The sequence below is a fragment of the Neopsephotus bourkii genome, unplaced genomic scaffold (assembly GCF_033783945.1).
Source record: "Neopsephotus bourkii isolate Nb327-2 ecotype Australia unplaced genomic scaffold, CSIRO-AGI_Nbou_v1 NB_753, whole genome shotgun sequence".
NCBI classification, from domain to species: domain Eukaryota; kingdom Metazoa; phylum Chordata; class Aves; order Psittaciformes; family Psittacidae; genus Neopsephotus; species Neopsephotus bourkii.
Genome location: NW_026901251.1, coordinates 2,267,027 through 2,288,508, shown reverse-complemented (window position 1 = coordinate 2,288,508; position 21,482 = coordinate 2,267,027). Strand labels below are relative to the sequence as shown.

The 21,482-nt window shown below is 39.3% G+C and overlaps 1 protein-coding gene across 2 annotated transcripts in view; it reads left to right on the top strand.

Moving 5' to 3' along the window:
- The window catches only part of ASXL3 (ASXL transcriptional regulator 3), a 130,693-nt gene that overhangs the window by 39,520 nt on the left and 69,691 nt on the right, over positions 1 to 21,482 (top strand). For both annotated transcript variants that reach the window (XM_061354890.1, XM_061354891.1), the window contains 2 exons: positions 19,933 to 20,041; positions 21,369 to 21,480. In XM_061354890.1, coding sequence (XP_061210874.1) covers positions 19,933 to 20,041; positions 21,369 to 21,480 — 221 coding nt within the window. The remainder of the gene's footprint in view (positions 1 to 19,932; positions 20,042 to 21,368; positions 21,481 to 21,482) is intronic.

Here is a 21,482-nt window from a genome sequence, read left to right as displayed (position 1 = left end):
CCCCAGGTTGGAAGCAGATCTATGGAAAAGGATCATGACGTCCTGATGAACAAGAAGCTCAACATGAGGGAACAGTGTGCAGCTTCAGTAAAGAAAGCCAGTAGGGTGCTGGGTTACATCAACAAGGGCATCATTAGCAGAGATAAAGATGTTGTCATCTTACTCGACTCGGTTCTTGTCAGGCCAAACCTGGAATGCTGTGTTCAGTTTTGTATAGCAGTTGGTCCCTGCTATACAAAAAAAAATGTGGACAAGAGGGTCCAGAGAAGGGCCATAAAGATGATAAAAGGACTGTGAAGCCTGCTGTATGAGGAGAGGCTGAGGTCTGTATGAGGAAAAAGACTGCTGTATGAGGAAAAAAGTGGGTCTGTTCAGCCTTGAGAAAAGAAGGCTCAGAGGAGACCTTTATCACCATGTTCAGTATTTAAAGGGTGGCTGCAAACTAGATGGAGACTCCTTTTTACAAGGAGTCACCTGGAAAAGATGAGGGGTGATGGACACAAATTACTCCTGATGAGGTTACAAGTGAACACGAGGAAAATTTGTCACAATGAGAACAATCAGCCATTGGATTAATCCCTCCAGAAAAGTGGTTAATTCCCCAACCCTGGACACTTGTAAGATTCAGCTGGATGGGGTGCTGGGACATTCTGTCAGTCATGCTTCACCTGGAAAGGTTGGACCAGATGATCCTTGAGGTCCCTTCCAACCTCGTATTCTGTGATTCTAATGATAGAAGATTATTTGAGCCAAGGTTTACAATCCAGGAATTCATTACATGATCGGTACTATCAGTTGGTTTAATATTATACTTACCATTTAATTATTTATTAAAAATATTCAGACACAGTGATCAGAAGACTGAATTTTGTTTGGTATGCCACAATATGTTACATTTCTTTGGCTCTTTCTTTGTGTGTCTGTGTCTCAGTCCCTACATTCAAAGGGACTTTATTAATGACTTCAGCATAATCAGGCTTTCTTTCAAATGGAATGACGTGGCTATCAGTAACAGCCAGTCTAAAACTTTTATTTTACTTATCAGTGCCGTGCTTTTACCAATTATTTGATAGTTGCTATTATAATTTTAAAACGTGTGTGACATTTTGAAATTAGACTGACTTTTAGTTATAAGTTGAATAGAAACTTAAGTCTTTCAGTTCCTAACTTAATTAGCTGTTGTAAGTCAAAAAAGAATAAGATCATCTAAAAGCAGGAATTGCAACAGCTGGATTAAATTAAAACACATAAAAGTATCTGCTCAGTCCTTTGGGGGAAGAAAAGACCTTTTGCTATGCCATTTTGCCAAGTTAAACTCCCTTATGTACAACAAATAAAACTTGAACATTTCACATCCACCCAAATATTTTAATTAGACACAGTACAATAAATCATATGTTGCTATAATTTTAAAGGTACAGGATGTATGTGACTGCCGTTCTGTATGTATTTTCAGGCTTTCTCTAAGACAAGCTCAGATCCCTTAACAAAAATAATTGAAGGACATAACTGACAACGTATAAGTCAGTTGTAGTAAGTTGCCTTTATTTAAATGTAAAGTTTCAAAGTATCATCTTGCTTAGAGAAGTATTTTGTAGGAATTAAATATTACTAACAAACAGTAATTTGCTTTTGATCTAATCTTTTTTAATCAGTTTGATTTTTATGCCTGTGTTGGTGGTTGAGAAAAATATTCTCAAGTGCTGAATTACTCTTTAAATACAAGAATATTGAGAAAAAATATTTTGTAAGGGAATGTTTCTTTTCATTCATTCTTTCCTCCACGTGATACAATAGATTCTTGATTATTTTTTTTTTTTTTAGTGTGAACTGAAGATGTACAAGTAGGTCATTCTCATGTTTTACCCTTTAGTCTTTTGGGGTTGGATACAGTGTTTTGGATGATAAAATTGAAAACTTTTTGCACAATTATCCCAGAATTTGACATTTATTTTTAAAACTCTAAATTTCTTCAGTTAGAAGTCATGCCTTAATTGAGAACTAGAGAGAAGAAACAAAGAAAAAAGCTGTGGAGATTCCCCTGAATTTTTGTGAGTGGGAAGGACTGTAATATGATACGCTTCCTTTGTTTTGAATGGAATTGAACAAAAATTAGATGAAACGTATTAATTTCAGTCCTTGTCTCATAAAGAAGTTTATTGTTATACTTCTGCTTTAAAAGAAGTATGTTTTTTTTATCAGAATAGGACATTACAGGATGCAGTAATAAAGGGGGATAAGAGAGCGGGGAGAGCGAGAAAGAGAAGACCAAGAAAAGGATAAGAGGAGAGCAAGAGAGAGGGAGCAAGATGCAGAGAGGGTGGAGAAGTAGAAAGATAAAAGACAGAGGGACAGGAAATGAAAGAAAAGAGGAAAAGGGAGAAGCAAAAGGGAGAGAGAGAGAAAAAAAAAAAAAGAACAGTTGTACATGACAAGGCACTGGGAAGCTGCAGGAGCGGCCCCTGTGAGTTGAGGATGGGGTTGCCCCAGCCAGACACAGACAATTCCAGCCAACTCCGTTGGACCCACTGCAGGGCACTGGTGAGACCCTTAGCCAAGATTGTGGTGCCTCTGCAGTAGTATGTTTGAAAGGGCAAAACTAGCACTCAGGCAGATGAGGAGGTTAAAAAAGAGTGTGAAACAGCAGTGTCAACCCCAAGGTCAGAGAAGGAGTGGAGAAGGTGCCCCAGGCGCCAGAGCAGAGATTCCATTGCAAGTATCTGCACTGCAGCCCATGCAGACTCTACTCTGAAATATATTGATATTTTCTGAAGGAGCTGTTGCTCATGGAGAGCCCAGGCTGCAGCAGGCTTCTTGCAGGAACTGCAGCCCATAGAGGGCCCAAACTGGAGCAGACAAAAAGTATCAAGAGGAAGCAGAGGCAGAAAGGAGGTGTTATGGACCAATTGTAACACCCCTATACTGCTCAGGGATGGGAAGGTAGACTAGGAATCAGGAGTGAAGGAGGAAAGTTGAGCCTGGAAGTGGGCAGCTGTTGTTTGGTTATTATGGAGAGGGTTTTTTTTTTCGGTCTTTGTCATGGTTTAACCCCAGCCAGACAGCTTGTTCACCCACTCCCCCCCTTCTTGCCCTCCCCCTACTCCTGGAGGGACGGAGAGGAGAATAAAAAAAAATGCAACTCCCATGGGTTGAGATAAGAACAGTTTAGTAACTAAGGTATAACACAAATCACTACTGCTACCACCAATAATAGTAATGATAAAGGAAATAACAAGGGAAGAGAATACAACACCTCATCACCAGGTGACCGATAACTCGCCCCCCCAGCCCGACCAAGCACCGACCGATACCTCCTCCAACCCTGCAGTCCACTTAGCCCTTCCGGGTAACTCTCCGTTACCTCCTGGGCATGACGTGCTGTGGTATGGAATACCTCTTTGGTCAGTTTGGGTCAGGTGTCCTGTCTCTGCTTCCTCCCGGCTTCCCCTCCTCCCTGGCAGAGCATGAGCCTCACAAAGTCCTTGGCCAAACCAAAACGTTGGTGTTATCAGCTCTGTTCCCAGGCTGAAAGTCAAAACACAGCACTGCACCAGCTACCAAGAAAGAGAAAAATGACTGCTACTGCTGAACCCAGGGCAGTCTTTGTTTCTGTCTACACAAATAAATTTTAATAAATTAATTTTCCCCATGTCAAGTCTGTTTTGCCTCTTACAGTAACTGGTAAGCAATCTCCCTTTATCTCAACCCATGTGATCTTTTTCTTCCTGTTTCCTTATGAGGAGGAGTGAATGGCTGGGTGGGTATTTGGCTGCTGACCAAGGCTAACCCACTCAAAGAGGAAAGAAAGAGAAAGCAAGAAAGACAGAGAGAAGAAGAAAAAAAAAAAAAAAAGGTAAGGTAAGAGAAAGAGAAGAAAAAGAGAAAAAAAAAGGGGGGAAGGAAAAGAAAATAGGCGAAAAAGAAGAAATAAGGGGGAAGACAAAAAAGAGAGGAAAAGAAAAAAAGAGAAAATACAAGGAAAGAACAGAGAGAAGACAATGACAATGAAGAAAAAAGCAGAAAGGAAAGACCAGAGAGAACATGAGAGAAGGGAGAGGAGGAGGAGGCAGGGAGAGAAAATAAAAAGAGAGGAAAAGGGGAGAGAAAGCCGAAGAGAAGTTAAAGACATGAGAGAAAAGAGGAAGAAAAGAAAAAAAAAAAGAGGAAAAGAGGAAGAGAAAGCAGAAAGAAGAGAAACGAGAGAGAAGGACGAGAGAGAAGGAAAAGAAAGTGAAAGAAGAAAAGACAGAAATGAAAATGAGAGAAAAGAAAGGATAAAAAGAAACAAGTCCAAGCAAGTCCACTGTGGGTGAAGAATATGTAACTGAATGCTGTTAGCAGTGAAATTAAAAATTTTTACTGACTGGAAGAGCTTGTATGTGGTACTGGTATGTGGTAACCAAGACCCCGGAAATTACTTTCCATCAAGTAAAAACTGTAAAATCCTTATGTGTAAATAATTCAGCTTTAGTGGTTTCAGCATTGCTATTCAATGAATAGATAACTTCTTTCCAGGTAAAAATTTCCATAGAAATGGTTGTAAGCATTAAAATCTTTCTTACTGATTTGGAAAATTGATTACACAGGCAGATGGGTGATCGGGCTGAAATGGCACCCCCTAACAAATGCCTGCAGGCCAGCGTGTTGACATGTATCAGTTTTTAAGAATGCGCAAAGTTATTAAAACAATTTAATTAGGATAATTCAAACTCAGTAAGATTTTTGCTACTGAGGGTAAAGAAAGAAAAATCACTTTTAAGGTCTATATAGCAACTTGATTTAATGCTGTCCATTCTATCAGGGAGAAATATTATTTAATAAAGTAATCTTCTACTGCACTCATATTAAAGGCTGGTAGCTCATTGCTGAGTAACATTCAAGATTTAAAGATTTCTGAAGTGAAAAAATCTGTAATTCTTATAAAATATAAACAAGAATTTTAGACTGTCATTAGTGAACTTTGCTCAGCAATACGTTTTGATTACTTGGTTTAAATGGTTAAATATTGCCACAATTTAAGCCTTTTCTCTGAAATATGCTTACTTTTTAATATTTAATTATAATAGGTCTTATTGCTGTTATTGTTTGCTTCTTGTGTTTTCATTTTATTACTAGGAGAAGGTGAAAGAAGATGTCTGTATGTAAGCATCTATTCTGCTTTTATGAACCTAGTTGCCATTGGTTTTAATGGCAATGCCTGGAAAACTGCATTGAATCATGTGAGAGAGCAGGGACAAGCCATTGGGCTCGAGTGGAAGAATGGGTGGGAGTGGAGCTCTTTCAAGCTTGGTTATTCTGCTTTCCCTCAGCAGGGTGGTACTGATGCTTCTCCCCTCCTCTGCATCTTCTCCTGCCAGATGTAGCAACCCAAGGGGTTGCAGCTCAGGCGAGCCAGCTGCATCTGGCATGTAGGTTTGGGAGCGGCTGGGGGGAGCATGTTGTGTTACTGACAAAAGGTGAAATACAGGCATTGCTCTGAGGAGTCTGAAATGGGAACTGGTTGTGTCAGTCTGAGGCCATCCTTCTCCAGTTACTGTAAACTAATATTGCAGCTGAAAGAATAATCCTGCTCTCTCCAAGCTGCTTTTCCTGTTCTGGGCTGCCCATCACCATGGGTGCTGGCACAAGCATTCACATGGCTGTTGGGGAAATAATCAAGATTTAAAGAAAAATGTTGGGGGGGCGGGAGTGAAGAGAAGGGGGGACAGTGAGCATATCACAGAGGGAGAAACATGTGGTCTGCCTTAGGGGGAAGCCACTCCAGTTGTTTTGAGTGGCAGAGTTGGCTGAAAGAGACATGAGCCCAGTATTAATCTTGGTGCTAACCTTATTGAAAGCAGAAAGTGCTCCATTGCCTTATGTACAGGTACACAGACGCACTATCACTGGCATACCTGCAGGGTTGTGTCTTGTCATGGGCACAGCTTCAGTAACAAAAGCCCCTGCTGTGGATGATAGGAAAGGCTGGAGATTCTTCTAATCAGTCAAGGAAGGAGTGTGCCTGGAAGCTGTGGCTGCATCAGGGTTATGTTCCTGGTGTAGCATGATAAAGTAGGAGTCCTACTCAGCCTTCTGAACCAGACCTAGCCCACAGTGGTTTTCTGGCAATACTTTGTTTTGACGATTCCCTGTTTCACTATGCAACAGAGCTAATGAAGCTACCGTTGGATATTTCATGGGCTTCCTCTGTGGGTGGTGCAGCAGCTCAGAAGTCTTGTTGTTTTCCAGCGTATTTTGTCACTCCATCGCAGATCTCCAGCAAAGGCAGCTAATCAGAGACATAGCAGTTGCACAGGTTTCCAGGCTTCTTCAGGAAGCTTCAGGGAAAATCTGGGAGCTCCTGCTTCTGGGAACTTCAGGGGCTTGCTGCTGTAGGTTGGGGGTAGCCCATTTGCTTCTGTCAGCTCCTGGGTTTTTTTGGCTACTTGATGGTTGTAGGCTACCTCTGTATTTTGTCTTCAGCTAACTTGACCAAGTGGTGTCAATCACCTGTTTGATGAATGCTTGAGGAGTAGCTGGATAACTGGCAGGCAAGGGTACAGCTCCCAGAGCCCAGGAAATGAGGAGCTAAGAGACCTAGCAGTTATCACAGCATTTAGTACAAGAGGGACACAATGAGGTGCAGAAAATTAGCTCAGGACAATGTGGGACTCCTTAAGACTGTGCAGTGGTGGTATTGATGTGCTGTAGAGCATGGCCATCAGCGATTGTTCCTGGCACAACAGAGGTCTTAGCTCAGAGAAAACTCCAGGGCTGCACACCTGGGTCTAGGAATGGCACTGGGGAGTGCTGTGGCTTACCCCTGGGAAGTGCACTCTGGTCAAGGTGCTGAGTTGCCAGGTGAAGGAGCTCTGGAAGGAGATGAATAGACTCTGCAGTCTGAGAGAGGAAAAACAGTATATCAGCAGGATTTTTGCAGAGGCAAGAATCCACGCTCTGCAATGTGAAGTAGAGGCAGCTAGAGATTATATTCAAACGAGAGACTGCTGAGATTGGGAAGCTACAAATTTCTGATGTCTGTCAATAGAAGGAACATTCTCTGCCTGCACAGGAGGACAGGTGTAGTGCCTTGGAAGGGGGTGAGCAAGATTATCAGTGAGACATCAGAGCCTGCTGCACTTCAGCCAAACATGTAAATGAGGAAGAAATAGAGGGCAATAATTGTTTGAGACCATATTCTGACAGGCACCCACCAGCCAGCCTCATGTATTTGCTGTAGCTGGAGGTTTACTTCTTGTTAGGACAAAAGGGCCCAGGAAGGCTGTTTTGTCTTCCTTGGTGAATGAAGGTGGCCAATTTCAATGCACAGAAAGTCAAGTAATTGTGGGAGTAAGCCAATATGAATGAACAAGGGCAAATCATGCCTGACCCGCCTTTCTGCCTTCTGTGATCAGATGACTAGTTCAGTGCATGAGAGGAGAGCAGTGGATGTTGTTTACATTGACTTTAGTAAAACCTTTTGGCAGCATTTCTAACAGTATCGTCACAATCACATTGATGAGATAGGAACTCAATGAGTGGACAGTAAGGTGGATAGAAATTCACCTGGGCTGCAAGGCCTGAAGTGTTTTGATCAAAGGTGTGTTTTGATCAAAGGTGTTAACTGCAATTGGTGACCAGTTACTAAGCAGTACTGCTGAGGCATTGATTCTGAGGCTGTCATTGTTAAGCACCTGGCCAATGGGGCAGAGTGCGCATTCAGCAAGTGTGGAGGTGATCCCCAGCTGAAAGGAGCAGCTGGGACGCTGGAAGACTGGGCTACTGTTCAGAGGGATCAAGACAGTTGGAAAATGTGCTAACTGCATTCAACAAAGGCAAGAGCACACTCCTTCATCTGGGAAACTGTAACCCATGCAGCAGGACTGCCTGGGGGCTAACAGGCTAGAAATCGGCTTTTCAGAAAATTACCTGGGATGGTTAACAAGCCAGACATTAGTCCAGCAATGTGCCCTTGCAGCAAAGAAGCCCATATTGGGCTGTGTTAGAAAAAGCATGGCCAGCAGGTCAAGTGAACTGATCCTTCCCCTCTGTTCAGCACTTATGAGACCACATTTGTCCAGTTTTGGGCCCTCTAGTACACAGAAAAAATTGAGTGGGTCCAGTGGAGGTTCATCAAGATGGCTGGAGGCTAGAGCAAATGATATATGGGGAAAGGCTGAGAGAGCCAGGCTTGTTCACACAGAAGAGAAGGCTCAGGGGGATTTCATGGCAGTCCACAGCTCACTGATGGGAGGGTGTAGGGAAAACGGAGACAGGCTTTTCTTGGAGGTTGTACAGTGACAGCATGAGAAGCAAAGAATGAGAGGCAACAGACACAAACTGGAACATGTAAAATTCTGATTTGATACTGAGAAAAATATTTTCCCAGTGAGAGCAGTTAAGCACTGAGGAGGTTGTCCAGAGAGGCCATGAAGTCTCCATTCTTGGAGATTGCACAAAACTTGACTGGACAATGCCCAGATCCAAGTGGCTGTGCTTTGAGCAGGAGATTGGACTAGCTGTCTTCTGAAAATTCCTTCCAATATAAATTAGGCTACAATTATATGAGTATGAAAACCTTAGTGGACCTGAACGTTTTTCTTAAAAATAGCTGTAACTTTTTTTGGAGGGAGTGAGGGGTATTTTTTATTTTGTATTTGACTAACAAGTTATATCTCAATAACGCTCACAATATTCTTAAAGCACTACAGAGAAAGTCATGGAGACTGGCCAATTAAAAAGCCAAATTAAACAAGAAAACTTGGGATAACTTCATAGAGGTCCCTTGTGTAGGATGATTAAATTTTAGAGGCCAAAAGACATTCGGTGATTGCTGACTATGTCTTGTTCAGCGTAGTCACTTTACTTTCCACCTTAATTTTTTTTTGAGGAGTAAGCTTCATCCAACTTGAAGCCAAGAATATTTGGAAGGGTGGGGTGGCTTTTTTCCATTTTATACATTGCACATTTTGTGGCAATGTTTTTCTTGGGTTTAGTACATTTTTGATTGTAGCAGTCATTACTTCATTTTTCTAAACATATGTATTTAAAACCCACAAGGGCCTATGAAATCTGATACTAAAATAAGACATATATCAAAACCATGGTTTCTTTAAGAAATCCATTTTTTAACCTCTGCTCCAGAGTTTCTTTCATGTGGCAGCAATTCATGTTTTTCTTTCTTTATAATTTTGTCCTTCATGGTGATCATTCATATTAGAGTAAAAAAAGTAAAATGTACAACTGCTTTTTAATGAAATCAGTTAAAACTGCTAAAAGGAAATACTTTATTAAAAGAGAAAAGAAAAAACTCATATTCTTGAATAGGAAGTAGCTGTCAGAGAGAACTGTATTGTTTGACCTGTATAAGAATTTGTTGCACAAAGAAATCAAATAGTTTCTTTCAAGTTATGCTGAATGGGGAGGGTGTTTTCAGTCCAGAGAACACCTTCGCTGTTGTGACCATCTCTGACTCATGCTGGTCTCTTGTTCTTTTGAGATAATTTTCTTCCTGAAACATTTTTCTTTTAGGATAATTTCAAAAGATTCCCTTTAATCTTTGCATGTGTCTTTCAAAAACATATTTTTTTGTTAGTATTGCTTTTTGCTTGTATTATTTGTACTGCATCTAACAAAATGGCACAGATTCAGAGCGCAGAGGTGCATTTACTATTGCTATGAGAATTTTATGCACAAAACAGAAAAACTTAGGGTTTTTCCAGGTGTTAGGGAACACAGAAAAGTGTAAACATTCTCTATAAAACTTATATTCTCATTTCCTTTCTGGTTGAGGAATGCTTGTTGCCATATGTGAATATCATTTAAAAGGTGGCATAGTGTTTCAAGCGTACTTTCCAGAACATGCAGGATATTCATGGAGACCTACTCAGAGGCATGGCTGATGAAGGACAAGGGAAAGCAGCAAAAATAATGGGAAGGGATATTTAAATTTTAGGAAAGCATGTTTATATCTTTCTGTCTGCAGTGTATAATATGGTGTTGTTATGATATGTTTGCATGCTTTTTACTTTTTCTTCTCAAATGTACTGCTAGCATCTTATTTTCAAATGCACTGTAAATCCATAGTAAATTTGTATCTCCATAGGATATTTTTCCTTGTGTATGTAAAGGTTTTCTTGTGAGAGAAAATGGTTTTTAAAAAAGAAAAGCTTCACTGGCTTAAGGAGTACGGAGATTTGCAATGAGCTTTCATTCCTGGGGCTTTTCATTTTATTGTTTTTAGCAAGTCATAATAAAGCTCAGGCTTTACTACAGATGAACTCCATTTGCTTTTTATTTGTCTGGAATATTACTGTGGCTGTTGTCACCAGGTTTGACACGATCTGACATTTTCCCAGGCTGCCAGCACCAGGAAATACAATCTACTATGCTCTCGATATCAAAAAGATTCATTAACAGTGTTGCAGGGTACCACAACTTTATACACTGGCCTCAGACCACGGAGTGCACTAAAGGTAAAGGTGGAAATGCTGAACTTGATTGCAATGTCTATCAAAGGCCATGGAACAGCACAGAGGGCAGATCTGATGTTTTTTGTCAGTAGTCTTGAGCTCTGAGGAAAAAAGAGAAAGATCAGGTATACCACAGTGCTGCAGTACACTAAGTGTAAAAACCCTAAGTCTGTGGGTTGCACAAGTGAGCCAAACTCATGGCTACTGAGAAGGAATTAGAACAAAAACATATGGGTCGTCATTGTCCTGGGTTCAGCTGTAACTTATTTTTTTCCTTGTTAGTAGTTGGTGCAGTGCTGTCTTTTCAGCTCTAGTCTGAGAGCAATGCTGATAACACACGGATGTTTTTAGTTGTTGGTAAGTAATGCTTAACCTGATAAAGGACTTTCCATTCATCCCCTCGTGCTCTGCCAGTGAGGAGGGGCACGAGAAACTGGGAGGAAGCAGAGACCATGCCCAGTATAGTGGAGAGAGTTACCTGGAAGGTCTAGACCAGTTGTGGCGAATTCAAAATGTAAAACCAGAATAAGTGAGTTTGTAAACAAAATTTCCTGCTAAGGAATGCAAAAAAAAAAAAAGAAAGAAAATACCCTCTCATGATACCTGGCTTGAATTTGGTGTCTAATGTTGAATTTCTCTTCAGGATATTGCTCCAGACTGCTTCACATTTGAAGGGCAATGAAAAGATTCAGTTTCTTGGTAATATTTTAGACACTTTACTCAACTGTGATTCTGGCTGCTTGTAACTCCCTCATAAGCTACAAAGGGCAGAGTTCAAGTTCATTGCTATGTTCTTGCGCTTTAGATATTTGTGATTCACTACTTGGGATAACTTCAGTGAAAGCTGATGGTAAGTTCTGCTAGCTTGTGAGGCAGACACAAGGTATCTATAATGGGTGTGTTACGTTTTAGTGTGTCTGCAGCTGTCCTTGTATTTTCTGTCATACTAATAATCTTGCCACTATGTTCATCTGGTTCAGAAAAACAAGAAATCTGTGTGAGTGCTGAGTATGAAGTGATGTTAGTAATATAATGTATTATTATACATTATTATACATTACACTAGTAACATAATTTCCTATCAGATTCTGGGGTTTGGTTTGTAGTCTGTGAGACAATGGTCAAATCATCTGTCTTATTGCCTGATAGCTGTGAGCTTTATGGCTTACTTGCTCTGCTCAAGAATAGTGCTGTGTTTGTGGTATTTGAAGGCTGAAGGCCACATGTGAAACATAAATAGGACCAGAGATATAAAAATTTTCTTTAGGCTGCTGCCCATATGAGAACAAAACTGATGTTAATTTTGGCTAACATGGATAAAATTGATTATAAATAACCTTTAAAAGTACATGTATTCCTTTTAAGACATGTCTTTTAATCCATTAAAATCTATTTTAAGATCCAATTGGGAGAGCTTATATTAGGAATAAACCTTAAGTATAATTTATTCAAACAGTATAAATAGTATTCAACCTGTATGCAGCTCAATTCCTATAAAGCTTTAGCAAACAACTTCAGGCTTAAGACATTTTTATTATGACTTTATGTATTATTTAAGTGGTTAAGACTTCAGAACATAAATAATTTTGACAGTCACACCTACTGTAGGTATCGAGAGTATTTTATATAGCTCTAAATAGTAATCCCTATAAAAATTAAGAAGCCAGTTGACAGTTCAAAAAGGAAATGCTTTTTTCTTTTTCCAACTTATGAATAAAAATTTTGTGTAAGGGGCTGAGATCTACTACCTTTACCATTTCAGTAGTGTTTATGTAAACATAGTAGATGGATCCCTAGCTGTCTACTACCCACTACCAAAAAGCCGATGTTTTTACTGTTTAATAAATTATGTTAGATATGTAACATTTTGAAAAGCATCTCTTTTTGTCTTTTTATATGCAACACATAGAATCATAGAACAGTTAGGGTTGGAAAGGACCTTAAGATCATCAAGTTCCAACCCCCCTGCCATGGGCAGGGACACCTCACACTAAGCCATGTCACCCAAGGCTCTGTCCAACCTGGCCTTGAGCACTGCCAGGGATGGAGCATTCACAGCTTCCCTGGGCAGCCCATTCCAGTGCCTCACCACCCTCACAGGAAAGAATTTCCTCCTTATATCCAATCTAAACTTCCCCTGTTTAAGGTTGAACCCATTACCCCTTGTCTTATCACTACAGTCCCTAATGAAGAGCCCCTCCCCAGCATCCTTACAGGACCCCTGCTGGTCACACTCCTTTTGATGCAGCCCAGGATACGGTTGGCTTTCTGGGCTGCGAGCACACACTGCTGGCTCATGTTCATTTTCTCATCGACCAACACCCGCAAGTCCTCCACAGAGCTGTTCTGAATCTCTTCTCTGCCCAACCTATACCTATGCTGCATCTAGTATATTTATAGTAATACACATCTAGTGTAATTTTTCATTCAACATTTAAAAAACAATATTTTAATCAAATTTTAGTTTCTTTCTACAAATGACTTAACAGAAATAAGTACACTTGTAATGATTTAGTAAATAAGATGTCATTGCTATTTCAAACATCGGAAAATATGACTTAGATTAATTTTTGTAAGTTAAAGTAGATAATTGATGAATGCATTTACAGTCTCCTCATCAGCAAAAAGTAATACTACATTAAAGCTCTATGTATTTGCTGATGGAGGTATTTTGATTATTTCAAGCAATGAATTAATTAACCTTGGAATAAGAAAATAAATTGAAAAAAATTCAAAAGCAAGATTTAAATTGATTGTTCCAATCAAGTTTTCTGTTTGATAATTTAAATTGGTTTATTTTGGATTAGCATGTTTAGTCAATTGAAAGGATGACTCTGAATGAAATTTTACCTGGACTGTGTAGTCTGTATTTAATGTTGGATCAGAAGGCAAATGTACTGCTGCTGGTATTCCTCTGTGTAATGGATTTGTGTGGGAAGGTTTTTTTTGGGGGGTGGGCTTGATATGAGGGGTGGTTTCCGTGAGAAGCTGCTAGAAGTTTCCCCTGTGTCCAACAGAGCCAATGCCAGCCAGCTCCAAGACAGGCTTGCCACAGGCCAAAGCTGAGCCCATCAGTGATGGTGTTAGTGCCTCTGGGATAACAGATTTAAGAAGAGGGGAAAAAAAATCCCAGTGCACTGGCAATTGCAGCTGGAGGGAGGAGTGAGAACATGTGAGCACAACAACTCTTGCAAGCACCAAGATCAGTGCAGGAGGGGCAGGAGGTGCTCCAGGCACCAGAGCAGATATTCCCCTGCAGCCCATGGTGCAGAGCATGGTGAGGCAGCTGTGCCCCTGCAGCCCATGGAGGTCCATAGTGGAGCAGATATCCATTTGCAGCCTATGGAGGTCCCTGGTGAAGCAGATATCCATTTGCAGCCCATGGAGGACCCCACACTGGAGCAGGGGGATGCCCAAAGGAGGCTGTGGCCCTGTCAGAAGCCCATGCTGGAGCAGGCTCCTAGCAGGACCTGTGTCCCCATGGAGAGAGAAGTCCATGCTAGAGCAGGTTTGCTGCAGGGCTGCTAACCTCATGGGGGGCCCTGTTGGAGCAGTCTGTTCCTGAAGAACTTCACCCCATAGTAGGGACCCATGCTGGAGCAGGGGAAGAGTGAGAAGTCTTTCCCTGAGGGGGAAGGAACAGCAGAGACAGTATGTGATGAACTGACCACAACCCCCATTCCTCATCCCTGTGTGCCACTGTCAGGGAGGAGGTAGAGGAAATTGGGAGTAAAACAGCCCAGGAAGAAGGGAGAGGTGGGGGGAAGGTGTTTTAAGATTTATTTATCGTTATCATACTCTGATTTGATTGGTAATAAATTAAACTAATTTCCCTAAGTTAGGCCTCTTTTGCCTGTGACGATAATTGGTGACTGACCTCTCTGTCTTTATCTTGACCCATGAGCCTTTTGCTGTATTTTCTCTTCCCTGTCCAGTTGAGGAGGGGAAGTGATAGAGCATTTTTCGTGGACACCTGGCATCCACCCCACCACACTCTGTACAGATCTGCAAAATAACCAGGGAAGACAGTGGAGTCTTCATCATCATATCATTTGATATGTTTAGATTAACTTGGAGGTTTTATTGCCTAAAAGTTTGTAGATGGTTGGCAGCAAATCTTGCAGTCATTGCCATTGGCTTCAGCCATTTACTCTGTGCTCTCTACTTCCCTCTGTGCCAAGGAAGGATCCTGTGCCTTTATCATTTGAATACAGTAAAATATCTGGGGTTTTTTTTTTTTTCAGTCTTCTGTTCAGTGGGCCTCTCCCAGTTCTTCATCCTGAGCCTGGGATGGAAGAGCTTGCTTCAGCCCCAGCTTGAATGGCTGCTGCAGGGAGAGCAAGTGGCTCTGGAGTGGTCAGTGGCAGTTTGCCTGTCTTCTTGTCTTGGTAGCTTAGGTTCCTGGTGGTTTTGTGTGTTTGTCCCAATTTAGATCACAGCTACAGCAAGTTCAGACATTTTGCTGGCAAGACCATGGACATGCAGCTCTTTGAAGATTGGGGAGAATCTCATTTGGCTTCATCACTGTGGGCATCCAGTACTGCATGCATTATTCCATGAAACACTTCAGTCAGCAGAGCACATGTAGTAGACATTACTCAATTCTTCAGCATTTCTGGATGCTATATACATTGGAAAAAATATATTTAGTGTATATCATTAACCACAGCCTTAACCAAAATTTAGATTTATTTGAGATGAAGAATCCTATGATATAGTGCTGGATGTATGCTGAAAAGATCATGCAACGCAAACGCTAACACTGGGACAGGTTCCAGTATATGTACCAGCCAGGACTGGTGTGTATTTGATCTTCTAATGAAGGTCATTTTACAAACTTCCATGCTCTGTTCTGGTGTTGATTAAAACATCAACAGCTACATTCACACTTCTAGGTGATCTGTGAACTTTCTTTTTCTTCCCCCAGTGATTGTGACGAACATTTATCTCCATTGACTTTAACAGCTTTTTACATTTTTCTGAAAAATTACAATTACATCTTTAACTTTTCAGGACCACACAAATGTGTTTTCTACAGCCTTCCCTCATAAGTTTTACTTTCTTTATCTGTTATTACTTTTGTGTACTCCAAACCTCGTGTAACTTACATGTATTATAAACATATTTTATTCTGAGTGACTTCATATCGAGTCTAGAAATTAATTCTGAAGCCTTTTGGTGCTACTTTGTTTCCGGCAGTAAAAATTGTTGCTCCTGCGTGACTATTTATGGATCTGTATGAAATGGGCAGGTGATTTCAAACAGATAAATACTGAGCACGTTTACAATAGCTGAGTGCTCCTCTTACAACAGTAGTTGTTTGATTTGGGAAAATATCTTAAGGTCTGGGAAGGGGCTATGCCATCTGCAGGGGGGCTGAGCAGCCAAAATGCTGCCTGCTGCAGGACCCAAGATGCCTTGTCTGCATAGTCAGGCAACTTTCACTGTCTGCCACACTCTATTGGTTGGCTTTAGTCAATTTATTTTCCATATTTAAAAGGTTTTTTTCCCAATATCATAATCTCTTTCTCTTGGCAAGCAGTCTAGCAAAAACCATTAGAATTTGAAGTATAACCATAGAAGTTTTCAAGGGCGTTCTGACAAAACTGTGTGTTTAAGAAGTTTCTGATATAAAAATTAGTAGTGTTTCTACTGGTGTTTTTAGAGTTTTTTTTAGGGTGTTGAGGAGGGTGGCAAGGGAGAGAATGACTGAAGTCTGTACTTCATCTACATGGTTTTGCAGAGCTTTTTGTGCAGTCTTTGTAGTGCCGCGTTTGCTTTTAGGTAATACGGGCTGCATGACCAGAAGAGGGAGCCCAGAATCACAAAATATTGGAGATATTTTTGACTGGGGGAGTTGGGGTGAGAAGCTTGCTTTGGTGATGTACAGGATTTTCAAGATTCGACTTGGAAGGATGTGTCAAGTACTACCAAATTATAGTGGTTCTGGGAAAGAGCATTTATTACACATTGAAATGCCTGACATCTTTGATCAAATTGTATTAAAAAAAAATTATATTAGAAGGCTAATTATTTATTTCTTTTTTTTTTTCCCTATGTTGCTGGTTGTTGTAACTTCCTATCACCCTTACAGAAAGTAAGTAACTTTCCATTTTTTAAGTCTGTTTTAAAGTGGGTGGGTGTGAGTATACTGCTTGTATGTATATATAGATGTATAGGTGTATAAAACATATGACCAGCAACCTGGTCTAGTGGAAGGTGTCCCTGCCCATGGCAGGGGGGTTGGAACTGGATGATCTTTAAGGTCCCTTCAAACCAAACTATTCTATGAATTGATGGTTCTATAAAATTGAGCAATCTTAAAGACATACTTCTACAGAGGGTGACTCCCATGTTTGAATGACTTTTAGAATACAGCAGTAGTTTAAAGCAGTCTCACTTAAAAGAGAATAAATAGTATGAAAGTTCTGTATCTTAATAATGTAAATGGTAAACATATTCCTAGTATGTAGACTATGGCAACAAAATTTGCAGGATATTGTTATGGCTTTAAAAATTCATAGATACCATATTACAAAGTAGAGTATTATATCCAATTTGATTTAACTGAATCAATGTTGAACTGACTTGAAGTGTTTAAAGAACTTAGGTTCTGTGCTATTTTTGACATCCAAAGATACCTAGCTTTATATTTGGCAGTCTTTGGCTGCTGTATTAATATATGCCAGCAGCACTCAGCTGAATGAATATGTCCTTAGGTTGTGGGAGAATTTAGAAAACATGTGATAAGTAGTCTGGATCCCTCAGAAACTTCTCTGATTCAGATCTAAGACTGCATCATGGTTTCTTTGCTTGCTGGCTTTTCTAATTGCAGTCACATGTGTTGTGATAGCATATATTGTGAGCATTTCCAGCATCTCTTGTGGGTAACATTTGGGAATTTTAATACAGTTTTAAGGATCCCTGTGCTGTCAGAGTTTACAAATCACTGGTTAGCAGTGATAAAGGACACCATGGAATTCCAGTTTGCTCAAAATATATCCCACCCCACAGTGTCCAGATTATTAGTTCGTTTGCAACTTTGTTAAGTATGTGTAGTTTGTTTTGTGCTTGTTATAGTCATACCCAAGGGCAATTTTCAAGAAGGACAGATATGGCCCTTTGGTTGCATACCAAATTATTTAGGAACTTCAGATATCTGTCTGAAACAAGCATAACAGTAGTTGAAAGTACTTCTTGGCTCAGTAGCTGCTACAGATTTCTTTGTAAATCAGAGAGTATTTTCTATTGTCCACTTGCCAGTTGGCTAGACTTTGAAGATTAAGATATCTGCTGTGAGCACAGTAGTGGTCATAAGAGATTGCCAAATCCTCTATTTTAGGTTCATTCATCTTGTATCATTTTAATTGGTTAATGATATGTAAAAATAAGTGTGGTGTCCAGAATATCTACATCCAAAAAGAAGAAGGATACAAATTGTGCATACATGCACACACGGTTTTGTTTCTTGTTGATATATTGCATTTCTCTTCCACTGCAGAGTCAGCAAGTTCTTTCTATCTCACAGAGAAAGTCTTAGTCTGTGATAATGTTTCACTAAAAAGATTCAAGACTGTGAGAGTTGAAATTGCTTCACGTTATGTTTGTTAACATATGGAAGAAATTACGCAGCCAGAACTGCTGGTTTAAATACTTTGTGTCGTTGCTTGTCAAACATTAATACAATAAGGGAAACGTGTAAAGAGAAATATCCTGCTTATTCCAAAACTGTTTTAAGTAATCGTTAAACTCGATGAAGTCTCTTAATGTTTTATGTGCTACTGCTAGCAGTATCATTATATTTCTACTCTATTTAGTTTTGTATTCTGCTCTAGTATTATATCAAAACCAGATGTGGAATTAGTTTTATTTGCATGGGGGGAAAGAAACAACAAAAACTCGCCAGAGTTTTCATATTGCATGATTTTATTTAGAATACATTGTAAAATAGATCTCTGTTAAATATCTGATGTGTTTATTGACAGGCAGCATTTTTATTTGTACTTTTTGATTTTAGATGTAGTGATGTGATACATTAGGTGACAAATAGTAAATAAATTATATTGGACAGGACTTCCTGTCCTGAAGACACTTTATAGTTTTAATTTTTACTGGAAGTGCAATTATCACACCCTCCATCTTTCCATGAAATTAACACATGTACAGTAAGGAAGAATTTTGCTGTAACAGAGCCATGCAAATCAACAGGAAGTGTTACCACATGAAAGATGACAATTTCATAGATCTTCATAGAATTTCAGTCCAGTTGCATTTATAAAAAAAGATCACTCATGCAATTTTCAACAAAGGTTGGATGTTGTCTCATAGTATTGCATAATAAAAAATGGTAATTTCTGACAGACTTTTGAAGTCATGTTCCTGGTTTATAGTTGAGTATATAATTAATCCTGAAATACTCAGCAACACACTTACTTTAATGCACAGGCATTGTTCCACTTAACTAAGTGGAATATTTACGTGGCTAAAGACAAGTGTGCGTGCAGGCTAGGGACCCCAGGGAGGAAGCACAGTTTCAGATTCAGTCCCTGAGTACACCATGTACATTAGTCAGTAAATGGGGACAAAGATGCGATAGCAGAACTAGAAGACTTGTACTTTAATTTTTAAATTAAGATGAAATATTTTTTCCCCACAATTTTTTCTATCAACTTTTCAGAATAGTGCAAGTGTAGCAAAGGTAGAAACATATGCTTTCTTTTTCTGATGTAAACATGCATATATTACAAAGACATCTCTGTACATGTACTCTTTTTTTTTTTGTGTTAATGTGTTGTGTTTTTTTAAGTAGTCCCTTAAAATGCATTCCACAGTGGTATTACTATTACTACCTTGAGTAGGTCAATCTCTTAATCTCTAAAACAACTCTAATTAGAAAAGACAGTGATTCACAGAAGGCAGAAATGTGCTTGTATTTATGTTGTATGTGCTTGTATTTATGTACTATGTAGTAATGCAGGCTGACCATGTTAAGAAAGAAGGTTTAACTATATATCACTTTTAATTTTAAATGTGTTCTTCCTAGGCTCTTTATTATTCTTTTGTTGCCTTTCATCCTATGGGATGCAGCTGCCCTTGAACTTGGTACTGTTTTGATCATTCATGTGCAGCAGCCACATTGTCTGTAACATTTTAAAAATGAGGCTTCATGGTGTTATTTACGAAGTAATTTCACATAAATATTTGGACTTTGGTTCTCTTAGAATGTGGAGAAAAGCCTAATTATAATTCACAGACTTTTTGCCTCGAGCCTAAGGGACAGATGCATATGATTAAGTTTGAAACTGGCCTGTTATTGTAAGGTAGATGTTTTCAGGGTTGAGAGAATTAAGCAAAAAAAGGAGGGGGGCACAAAAAAAAAAAAAAAAAAAGCGCCAGGCAAGCATGAATTTAAAAAAAATAGAACGAGGGAATAGTTTTACAAGAGGCACTCAATCTTGGACTGCACAATTTTATTTTTCAGTGGAACCTCTCCATTAGCTTGCCTGAATGCAATGCTTCATACTAACACTCGTGTAGGTGATGGAACATTCTTCAAAATCCCTGGGAAGTCGGGACTCTATGCTCTCAAAGTAAGTTTAAATTTTGTATATGGAAAGTACATAGCTCTATTAATCCGTTTTATGAATGTCTCAATAGATATAAAGGTAAACAGATTAGATTCTTTGAAGAGGAAATGACCTGATAGTCCTTGTAACTGCTTTCAGATGTCTTTTAAAAGGATTTATAATGAAAGTAAACACTGAATGTTTTATCCTAGAAAGCATAGACATGTTTTTGAATTTGGCATATGGTATAAAAAACATACAGTTTAGCTAAAATGCTGCTTTTTCAGTGTTGTTCACAGAAAGGCCTTTGTTTTATGGGCAGTGAGCTCAAAAGGACCACTGACTTTCTCATTAAATAATTGCATTAATGTTTAATTTTTAACTAGTGCAAAATTGTTTTCAAGTCTAATATAAATCAGCTTTTAGTTTACAGGTCACAGCATTGCTTTTGAGAGCAAGTGTAATTAAAGTGATAGAATTTTGGCTTTATGCTATTTCTATATCCTTTTTATTTTTCTTTTTCTGGTGTGTATCTGATGGTTTCTCTGGGTGGAAATTTTTTGTTGCTGTACATGATCAAACTTAGAGTGGCTTCACAATAGGAGTAGAGGAATGTGAGGCAGAGGTGAGGAACAAGGGAGTGAGATTATGTTTGCAATCTAAATACAGTCAATTACAATTTTAGGCTGAAGGGAGGAATCTTTCGTAATTTATGGCAGATTTATTTGTTGCAAGGGTTTAAAAAATAAAAAAACCCAACTATATAGATTTGACTGCTCCAGATCAGTAAAAATTCTGTATCTGATATTGAATTAATAGTTTTCAGGAGCTCTCTTTCCTAATTTACTAAACCAAATGCTGTTGTTTTTCTTTAAATCGGGAGATATACTTGGCACAAATCCAGGTATTCACAATCACTCCCATGCTTGTGAGCTCCAGGTTGCTTCAGTTATTTGAATTCAGGAAACAGGCAAAGGCAGAAAAGAAACATTAAAGGATTTGTGTTTTGCTGCAGCGTCGTGGACACTCAACTGGAAAACTAGGATATTAACAGCCAAACAAGTCTGCTTTTGTTAAAAAAAAGTGGAAGTTCTTGCATTTTTTTTTCTGAAGCGTATGTTATGACTTTACAAAATAGCTTTTTTGCTTTGCAGATTGTTTGATGGAGGTCTGTTTTTAAGTCTTTCTCTGAAGTAACTCACAAGCATATCAAGCATATTCATTTTATTCTGGTTTTTGAAATGTAAGCGTGAGAGCACACTGCAGGAATCTATTTGCAGAGATACAGCAGAATCATGACTGATTTTTTTTCTTGTTAATTTTTATTTTCTTTTTTCTTTTTTACTTGTAGAAAGAAGAATCATCATGCCCTACTGATGGAACATTGGATTTAGGATGTGAATCTGAATTAGATGGCACTGAAATGGCTGAGACAAACAATAACAATGGAGAAGAAAATGGTGGT